This window comes from Mastomys coucha, unplaced genomic scaffold (assembly GCF_008632895.1).
Source record: "Mastomys coucha isolate ucsf_1 unplaced genomic scaffold, UCSF_Mcou_1 pScaffold11, whole genome shotgun sequence".
Classification (NCBI taxonomy): domain Eukaryota; kingdom Metazoa; phylum Chordata; class Mammalia; order Rodentia; family Muridae; genus Mastomys; species Mastomys coucha.
The window spans coordinates 29,743,000-29,753,856 of record NW_022196893.1 but is presented as its reverse complement, the minus strand read 5'-3'; the positions used below and the strand labels follow the sequence as shown (position 1 = coordinate 29,753,856).

The 10,857-nt window shown below is 42.3% G+C and overlaps 1 protein-coding gene across 2 annotated transcripts in view; it reads left to right on the top strand.

The window, feature by feature from the left end:
* The window catches only part of Ccnt1 (cyclin T1), a 32,142-nt gene extending 23,400 nt beyond the window's left edge, over positions 1-8,742 (top strand). Inside the window, exons 7-9 of one of the 2 annotated variants that reach the window (XM_031354827.1) lie at positions 207-370; positions 520-590; positions 2,872-8,742. In XM_031354827.1, coding sequence (XP_031210687.1) covers positions 207-370; positions 520-590; positions 2,872-4,272 — 1,636 coding nt within the window. In that variant the 3' untranslated portion in view covers positions 4,273-8,742. The remainder of the gene's footprint in view (positions 1-206; positions 371-519; positions 591-2,871) is intronic. The other variant, XR_004113761.1, reaches the window with a different exon arrangement.
* Positions 8,743-10,857: the final 2,115 nt, after the last annotated feature.

The window sequence follows — 10,857 nt, the reverse complement described above, 5'->3', positions numbered from 1 at the left end:
AAAAAAAAAAAAAAAAAAAAAAGGAAAGAAGAAAATGATGTTGAATGCTAAGTCAGAGCACAGGATATTTCTTGTCCCTCTCACTCTCCTGTGGTTTTTGTTTTTGGTTTTTTGGTTTTTTTTTTTTTTAAATAATGGAGAGTTTTAGTTTAGGGTTGAGAATCGAGGGCTCATGACACTCTCTGTTTCCTTCCCTTTGATGTCAGCCTGCATTTGACCACATTTAGCCTGCAGTACACACCTCCTGTGGTGGCCTGTGTCTGCATCCATCTGGCTTGCAAGTGGTCCAACTGGGAGATCCCAGTCTCAACTGACGGGAAGCACTGGTGGGAGTATGTTGACGCCACTGTGACCTTGGAACTTTTAGATGGTAAGTTTTAGTGTAAGGGACCTTGAAACGCACGTCTTGATTTGTCACATATCTGGCCAAACATGACTTGAAAACAGTGAGTTAGTTGAGGTTATTCTTGTTTCATTTCATTCTTGTCTCTGAGCATTTTTTGAATGTTTCATTTGTAGAATTGACACATGAATTTCTACAGATTCTAGAGAAAACTCCAAGCAGGCTGAAACGTATTCGGAATTGGAGGGTAGGTGTTTTCTTTTCTCTTCTTTCCCAGACATATTCATTTCCATTCATATCCATTTCTCCGTATAGCCCTGACTGTCCTGGAACTCACTCTGTAGACAAGGCTGACCTCAAACTCAGTAATCTGCCTGCCTTTGCCTCACAAGTGCTGGGATTAAAGACATGTGCCACCACTTCCTGGCTTTATTCTTTCTTTCAACTGCATCAGTGAATATACCAGAATTGGATGTGTGTGCTAGGTTTGGAGTTTCCTTCTTATTTGACAGTATTTGTGACGTTATAGCATGGATATGAACTAAGATTTCAGTCTTTAGGGGATAAAATACTGTAGGGCAAGGTATGGATGGAATTAGGGTTGAGTGTAATTTTTTCTTTAAAAATTTTACTTTAAAAATGTTTTAGAGGGCCGGGCGGTGGTGACACATGCCTTTAATCCCAGCACTAATCGGCAGCCTGGTCTACAGAGTGAGTTCCAGGACAGCCAGGGCTATACAGAGAAACCCTGTCTCGAACAAAAAAAATGTTTTAGAGGGTTGGACTGGAGAGATGGCTCAGCAGTTAAGAGCACTGACTGCTTTTACAGAGGTCCTGAGTTCAATTCCCAGCAACTACATGGTGGCTCACAACCATCTGTAATGGGATACAATGCCCCCTTCTTATGTCTGAAGACAGCAACTGTGACAGTGTACTCACATATATGAAATAAATGAATCTTTAAAAAAAAATGTTTTAGAACTGATGAGGTGGCTCAGTGGTTTAGAACACTGGCCTTTCTTGCAGAGTTTCTGAGCTCAATTCCTAGCACCCACATAGTGGCTCATGACTACCTATAAAGTGATCTGATGCCTCTCTGGGATATAGGTATACATGCAAATAGAGTACTCCTACATTTTAAAACATTAATTAAAAAAAGAGAAAGCTTTAAAAATGTTTTACTCTTTTTTTCTTTCTCCCATCCCTCTCCTTTTTTCTTTTTAAAAAGGTTTATCATTACAGTTGGGCATGGTGCAGCATGCCTTTAATACCAGCAGTTGGGAGACAGACAAGATAGATCTCTGTGAACTTGAGACCACCTGGGGCTACATGTGCTGAGACTTGGGGGTTGTTAACTGCTGAGCCATCTCTTCAGCCCACGGTTTTCTTCTTAAATGGGTTGCAGGCTGGAGTTATAGTGCAGATATTTTAGTCTTAAGAGATAATGGTCATTCCCTTCCCCACAGCATCAGATAGAAGAACTTGAGGCAGATGAGCCCTCACCATGCACAGGCCCTGCCTTCACTCACCTGCCTTCACTTCACCCAACAAGAAGGGATAAAGCCTTGTCCCAGCCCTTTTGAGACAGAGTCTCACGAGCTCCAGCTGGCCTGAGCCTCACTATTCTAGAGCCTGGCCTTGGTCTCCTCACCCTCTTGCCTCTGCCTCTACCATTTAAGTGCTGGAATTGCAAGAATGGACCACCATGCATAGACATTTCCCTTATTTCTTATTAGTTCAGGCTAATTCCCCTGAGTCCGGTGAATTATGGATAATTTCTGCCTCTAGAAGCTTAGAGTTAGAAGTAGACTTAAAAGCATGTACTTAATCTTTTCTCTTCTTCTTTTTTTTTTTTTTTTTTTTTTTTGTTGTTGTTTGTTTTATTGTTTTGTTTTGTTTTGTTTTGTTTTGAGACAGAGTTTCTCTGTGTGCCCTGGCTGTCCTGGAACTCACTCTGTAGACCAGGCTGGCCTCGAACTCAGAGATCCGTCTGTGCGCGTAACCACTGCCCGGCTTAATCTTTTATTTTCATACAAAACCTCATCAAATTTTCTAGAATTTATTTAAAGGCTAACTGCAGCCTTTAAGTAATTATAGTTATACTGAATGTTTAAGAATGGCTTTATGCTGGGCGGTGGTGGCGCACACCTATAATCCCAGCACTTGGGAGGCCAGGCAGGCAGATTTCTGAGTTTGAGGACAGCCTGGTCTACAGAGTGAGTTCCAGGACAGGCACAGTTACACAGAGAAACGCTGTCTTGAAAAACCAAAAAAAAAAAGAAAAGAAAAGAAAAAGAAAAAAGAATGGCTTTATGTTCTGGGTGTGATGATGAATGTCTTTAAGCACTCAGGAGGTAGAGACAGGAGGGTCTCCGAGTTTGAGACATGTTTGGTCTTAAACAAAGCAAACCCCGCCTCCAGCACACAAAGGAACACAATGCCATGAAAAAAGTTCCCCTTAGTTGATGTTTCCCTATACTGCCCCTTAGTCAATTGCTAGGAATGAAGATGTATTTGCTTTATTCTAGGCATACCAGGCTGCCATGAAAACCAAACCAGAAGACCGAGGAACAGATGAAAACACATCGGAGCAGACAATCCTCAATATGATTTCTCAGACCTCTTCAGACACAACTATTGCAGGATTGATGAGCATGTCAACTACGGCTACAAGTGCAGTGCCTTCCCTGCCTGCCTCTGAGGAGTCTTCAAGCAGTCTGACTAGTGTGGATATGTTGCAAGGCGAGCGATGGCTGTCTTCCCAACCTCCTTTTAAACTAGAAGCTTCCCAGGGTCATCGGACTAGTGAGAATTTAGCACTTATTGGAGTTGATCATTCCTTGCAACATGATGGTTCGAGTGCATTTGTTTCCCAGAAGCAGACTAGCAAGAGCGTGCCATCTGCTAAAGTTTCACTTAAAGAATACCGTGCAAAGCACGCTGAAGAGCTGGCTGCTCAGAAGAGGCAGCTGGAGAACATGGAGGCCAATGTGAAGTCACAGTATGCCTATGCTGCCCAGAATCTCTTGTCTCACGACAGCCATTCTTCAGTTATTCTGAAAATGCCCATTGAGGGCTCAGAAAATCCTGACCGTCCTTTTCTGGATAAGGCTGACAAATCAGCTCTGAAAATGAGACTCCCAGTGGCTAGTGGAGATAAAGCCGGTTCTTCAAAACCAGAGGAGATAAAAATGTGCATTAAAGTTCACTCTGCAGGTGATAAGCACAATTCTGTAGAAGACAGTGTCGCCAAGAGCCGCGAGCACAAGGAGAAGCCGAGGACTCACCCGTCTAACCACCACCACCATCACAACCACCACTCACACAGGCACTCTCACTTACAGCTGCCAGTCGGCCCCGTGAGCAAGCGCCCCAGTGATCCAAAACACAGCAGCCAGACAAGCACCTTAGCACACAAAACCTACAGCTTGGCTAGTACTTTGTCTTCTTCGAGCTCTACTCGTAAAAGGGGTCCCCCGGAAGAGACTGGGGCAGCAGTGTTTGATCATCCAGCTAAGATTGCCAAGAGTACTAAAACTTCTTCCTTGAACTTCCCCTTCCCCCCCCTCTCTACAATGACCCAGTTGCCTGGGCATAGCTCAGACACAAGTGGCCTGCCCTTTTCACAGCCTAGCTGTAAAACTCGAGTTCCTCATATGAAACTGGAGAAAGGTCCTCCTGGAGCTAATGGTCACAGCGCAGCTCAGTCGATAGATTATCAAGATACTGTGAACATGCTCCACTCCCTGCTTAGTGCCCAGGGTGTTCAGCCCACTCAGCCCCCTCCGTTTGAATTTGTCCATTCTTACGGGGAGTATATGAATCCAAGAGCTGGTGGCATCCCCTCCAGATCTGGCAATACAGACAAACCTCGGCCACCACCCCTCCCATCAGAACCCCCTCCACCACTTCCACCTCTTCCTAAGTGAAAAAAGAAAAAAGAGGCAAAAACTTCAAAAACAAAAAACACCTTTTTGTTTTTTTTTGTTTTTTTTTGTTTTTGTTTTGACTACTGATACTAGACTACGAAAATTACATCCCTTATGAAATATGTCACCTAAGGAATAAATCGCTATTGAGACAGGTGGGAGGGTGGTGGAGGGCCTCAGTTATTAGATCTGCTGCCTCATACATCTGTAGTTCGTCCCGGCATTAGAGAGGTAGGAGGATTATGTTGAAGCTGTGAAGGATGAAGAACACACTCCTCTTGGCCTCTCCCCATCCTAACTAGGTTGATTGGAGCAGTTCCCTTCCCTCTTCTCACCAGAAAAACATGGAGGGCATATCAAACAGTTGTGCATTCTTTTGGTGTTTAACATATCAGAAGAGAGGAAGTATTTAAACGTCAAATCTTTAAGAGACTTTTAAAAAATAATTTAAAGAAAGTAAGTTATGTTTAGTTTTTTTATATAATCGGGAAGGGGAAAGGGATTTTGCTGTGTGTATGAGGAACATAGCAATGACTGGTGGGGGGAGGGGGTAAGAGGGTGGGAATATGTGCAGGGTGGGGGGGAGGGTAGGCTCTTGGCCAAGAGTGAAATAGACTCAGGCCACTTGAAGTATTGAGATCTTTAAAGTGTGTGTGTGTGTGTGTGTGTGTGTGTGTGTGTGTGTGTGTGTCCGCGAGTGCAAGTGTTTAAAATCATGTTACCTTTTTCCTCCACTCTTTTAACCATTTTCACATCTCAGCATTCTACTAGAGAGAGTAGTTGGCTTTGAAAATAGGAGACGTGTTGACAGTGTGAGTCCTCTCCTCCCTTCACCACAGGCTTATGCTGTGATGAGTAGCAGCCCTCTAGCTTCTAGTTTTGGCAGGTGTAGCCAATGACCTGACTCCGTAGCAGCACTATGGAAACTTCCCTGTTACTCCTTTCTGTGTTTTCAATGCAGAATGGAGATGGGCTTCAGGAAGAAGCTATGAACTAAGGCGGCCTCTCCTCTACAGAGAGGCTTGCTTTTCATGTTGGGTTTGCGTGTCTGGTGTGTGATAATAGGATTGGGAGAAGCCAGGGAGTTGATGATACTAAAGACAATGAAATTGATTTGGGATTCTGAAGACTTTGTGTTTAAGTTACATTATGAATGTAAGATTCACTTTTTATCTGTTTATCTAATGGGAAACAACTGCATACTTGCAGTTAGCAGGCTATTGGACTTCAGAGTTTTAATTGAACCGCGTTGGTATAATGAATGAGCAAGCCTAGCCAACAGACACTGTTCTGTTCAGATTATTTTATAGTGGGTGGCTTTTGATTGTTAAAAGTCCTTTAAAAAAGTGGATCAGGAGTCCTGCTATGGGTCTTGATTGTTCCAGACATTAGAAGGAAACACTTTTGATGAAGGAAATCTTGAAAAAAATACTGACTAGATAAAAATTGTAAGCCAGGCTGTCTAACTGAAAAATGCTACCTAGCCACAGATCATTGCTGTTATTTGGTTCATTGGATGAGCGTGTGTGTGTGTGTGTGTGTGTGTGTGTGTGTGTGTGTGTACACAACACGTGTATGTGGGTTTTGGGGGGCTATGGATAAGATGGTGCTATGAAAATAATTCGTCTCTTGTTTTAATTAATTGAAATTAATTGAAGCTTCTGTCGTGCCAAGTAGTCTAGGGAGCAGCTGGCTCTCTTCATTGAAAGTCACAGGGAAACAGGAGTCGTAAGGGGCTGCTTGTCAAGACAGACTAGGAAAACACTGAGGCGGTTACTGTTGTTGATGGACTGGCCCAGGAGAGGAAAGAATGGATAGGAACAACGAACAGAGCTTACGGTCACTTTGTGGTTCTTAACCTGCATGTTTGAATTGTCTGGAGTGCCTGCCATTGCTGTGTAAAACAAGGAGCTCCTTGCTGATAAACCAGTGATATTTCTTGGTGTGTAACTTTTAAAGTAACAATTTCTTTCTCAGTATTTCCTGTGTTGTGCAAGATAGATGTGTTATCATGATTACTAAATTTAGGCTTGGTATTTGTTTAGATTTTGTTTCCCATCCTGACCTTCCCAAAGGGAAACGGACCCTTTAGTTTGCAACTTTGTCTGGAATTGATGATTTGATTTGGGAACATGGCTGTTTTTTTTAATGTCAAGTGTTTTCATTAATGTCAAGTGTTTTCTAATCACATGCAGTCCCTTAGCCCAAAGGCTGTCATATTTGCTGTCATAACGTTTCTTCGCAGTAATTCTGTAATTAAGTTTCTTAGAACTCTGTCTGTGGTGGACTAGAAATAACTGCTTACTAGAATCTAAAGAGCTACTTCATTCTGTAGGCTGGTCTCTTACTGTAGCTCAACACTGAGTTTGGTTAATTTAGAGACATTACTATATTAGTTCCTCCTGGTACTGTCTATACCTATATGCAGTGTCTACTTCTAAGTCTGTGCATAGGTCCTGAACCTCTCTCGTGGGCTCTGCATGAACTGTTGCATTGCATTATTTTGGGGTAGCAGATACACCTGTCAGCTAGCATGCATATTGTCCAGTTTCTGTATAAATAAGGCTTCTAAGCCATATGTCTCCTACCTTCATACCTTCAAAGGGTGAGAAGTAGTATTTGTATATCTAAAGTCAGCCATGCAAACATGGCTCTTTGTTTTTTCTTTTAATCTAACAACTGTCAAGAAGAAATGAGAGTGATAAGCAGGCTTGGAGCCTCAACTTTTGTAAATTTCATTCCTAACAGTTTGCCTGACTTTTATGTTGGTAGAGATAAATACCTGTGGCTTGTCTTTAGGGCTTTTAGTCACATACCTGTGTTATTGGCTAAACTCTGCTGAATCATTAACCTAACCCAATGTGGTCTTCTGAAGTATCCAGGTATGCCTTTTGAGTTTAGGAAATACCTAAATATTAGTCTAGTTTTCTCATTCATGAATCACTGTGGTTTTATATCTGATACTCAACATCTTTTCCTTCTTGTAAATGGTTTTAGTGTTTTGATTTAGTGTATCCTACATATTTCTATATTATTAGGTTCACCAGTGGCGATAGAAAAATTGAGTATCTCCAATTGCAAACAGCAGTAGATTGAGTATTGAAACAAAATCATGGTAACATCACTGCTGGGGTTCCTGAAGCCTTTGCAACGTAATTCACCTCTTACACCTTGCTTCTAGACAAAGGCAATTGGAGGGGTCCTATCTATCCTAGTATGGTTGGAATCTAAATATATGCGTTTCCATTATTTTGGGAACTAATTATTTTTTAAAGATTTTTTTCTTTTGTTGATGAGTTATTTTGATACTCATGCTAGGAAAAAGGAGAAACAAAACCATCTTGAGATTGGAATGCCTATTTTATTCTCCTAAGATTGGGAGAACTTAAGCAGTCTATGCAACCCATCAGATAGTGAGAAATAGCTTTCTACCATTCCTCTGAGCTTTCAGTGACTCTCATACGTCCTCAGATGTCTTGGCATTGATTGAGGCTTGGTTCTTGATTTCTAGGAAGCATTCTCGCTGCACCACACTGTCATTTCTCTCTTAACCCCTCAGGGGATGGAAGCTTGGAAGAAGAATGGTACTGATGGTAGCTGATGGAGTGGTCCAAATTCAGTTGTTTCCTAAGTGGGTGAGCTCTCTGTGTTAGCATTCTAAAGTTGTTAAGATGAACTTGGCAATGGAAAGGGGAAGGAGAAGAATGTTTAATAAAAATCAGTGTCTACTCTTTCCCTTTATGAGTGCGTCTTCCTGGTTGGATGAAGAGAAACTCCTGGGTTTTGTGTTGCCGTGTGAATGTGGAGAGGGATACTTGACAGCATGTTGATTGAAGCCAGAGCAAGTCTGTCTGCCGGCAGGTAATCTGGAGAGCCAGTGTCCGCCGAGGGAGTGCTTAGCTGATGGCCAGGGTGAGATCACTTACAGAGCAGAAGGGCTGTCTGGCCGAAGAACCCAAAGAAAACGGGGCAGCAGCCTCATGTAGGTGTGATTTAGGTTCTGAACTGGAAACCGATCTGTATTACCTGACTTTCCACACGTAAAACTGTCCATTTTCTTATCAGACCAAAGAACAAAAATAAAAAAATGAAAAAGCAAAGTAACACACTTTTACCGGTTTACGTCACTCAGGTACAATTTTGTGGTGAGGTTTTGCTTTTTGTTTTTGTTTTTTTGTCTGATTTTTGTACTGCTCAGCACATTATTCTGCTGTTGCCTCTGTCCTCTGTGGGCACCTCAGCTTTGGGTGCTACTCCTGGGATCTCGACTGCTGTGAGGTGAGCGACGATAGGATGGAAGTGACCATTACCATAAGGGCTCTTTGTAAAAAACTTGAAAAACTCAAAAAAAATTTAAAGAAGGATATTGTATACATTTTATAGTCTGGCTATCAGTTTGATATCTTGCTGTCAAGTATGTTTCTCAATCTGTATTTATCCATCCCATCAATAAACGTTAATGATAAAATACCTGATTGTTGTTTGTATGTTCCATGTCCTCACACTAGTCTGACTATTTTGTTGAGTCATTACTACTCTGCTTTGGTTTCAATAGTATTGTGTTCCTATCACCTACTATCCTATGGAAAGATCTGAGGTCTAAGTTTAACCATGAGCCTGGTGGATAAAGTACTTTGTTGTAGGCAGAGGGGGAAATTTTCATGCTATACAGTTGCAGGAGTGCCTGGAAGAGTTAAGAATAGCTGTAATATATAGTGGCACTAATCCCTCACTTAGCACGTGTCAGTCCACAGCTGGACTGTTATCTTTGTACTGTTTCTATTCGAGACACTGTGTAGCCCATCCGGCCTCAACTGCTACGTGCTCTTGCTACATCCAAGACCTTGAGTTAAGAGATACATTACTGGCAGGGACTACCTGCCTCCTGGCAGGAGTGTAGTTTGAAAAAAAAGTTACATTTCTTGATTAAACTTGGAAAAGCTGTGAATACTACATGAGGTAGATCTTAGAGATTACACAAAGGAAAAGAACCTCTATGTACAAGTACTTCAAACTTCAGGATTACCAGTAGTTTAAGAACATTAAAAGGAGGCCTAGAAAGCTGCAGAGATGGCTCAGAGGTTAAGAGCACTGACTGCTCTTCCAGAGGTCCTGAGTTCAATTCCCAGCAACCACATGGTGGCTCACAACCATGTGTAATGGGATCTGATGCCCGCTTCTGGTGTGTCAGAAGACAGCTGCAGTGTACTCATACATAAGTAATTCTTTAAAAAGGAAAAAAGAGGCTAGAGCAGTGGCTCAGTGGTAAAGGCATCCAGTGCCAACCTCAACCCCCAGGATCCACATGGTAGAACAGAACGACTCCCGCTGCTTTTACTCTTTACTCCACATATGTTTCCCTACACCCAAATAAATATAATAAAATTAAGCGGAAAAGAGACTTTTTAATTTAATGATTTATTTTTATTTTATGAGTGTTGCTGTTTGTATGTATGTATATCTGTGAGGCTGCCACGTCTCCTAAAACTGGAGTTACAGTCGTGAGCCTACATGTAAGTGCAGTCTCAGTGTATGGGGGTGGTTGTAACTAACCAAAGATGGGCTCAAACTCAGCTGCTGCCTGAGCCTTCAGCCTGGCGACATGACAGGCTGCTACTACATTTGGCTCTTTTTTTTTTAAATTCTTGTGTTCTGAGTGTTTTGTCTGCATGTATATCTGTTACCATGTGTATGCCTGTGTCCTCCAGGCCAGAAGAAGCAGTTCTGGGAATGCAGTTAGCTGGATGTGAGCTGGATGCTGGGAATCAGACCTCGGGCCTCTGGAAAGCCAGCTCAGTGGTCTAAAGGAGTGGCACTTTTTGCAAAGGTGAAGAAGACCTGGTTCCAGTTCCCAGTATTCACCTGGGCTCATACTACCTTTAACTCCCAGTTAACATCCCAGAAGGGGTACTCCCTTCTGACCTCTGAGGTCACCAGGCATGTCCATGGTTCAGGTAAAACATAAGCTGTAGGGCGCTGGGAGGTTTCTAGCAACACGAGTTTTCACCCAGCTTGGGTTATAAAATGTTCCTTTGGGGTGCTATATGGAATAGCGTCAAGGGTGGTGAAGGTTCTCAACAATTTAAGAGATAAGGGCTGCTCTAGGAAGTTCACAAGTGCTGAAGGTAATGAGAATTGTAATATATCTTGGAGGTAGAGTCTGTGGGATTTGCTCTAAGGTAGAAGGCAGGACAAGGATGACTGCATGTTTGACCTGACCAACTGGAAGGATATAGGTACTGTTTATGGTAACAGGAGGAACAGGGAAATGGCCTTAATATTAAATCTCAAGTTTCATGTAGACATTTCATGACAAGGTCTACTGGACAGGTGGCTGTAGAATGCCATCTGAGCATGCTCCAGGATAGAGGTGCTACTTGGGAGACAGTTTATGAATGGAATAGAACATTGAGAGAACCAAGAGACACAGTAGAAAGTAGTCAGAGTTCAGAACTTGGGGTTGCAAGAAGATGAAGAGACTCATGACCCCAAGAATGGGTGATTCTAGAAAATGGGAAATAAAGAATAGAGATTTAGAAAATGTTTTTTAAGAAAGAAGGCTCAGTGGGTTAAGTGCTGGCATGC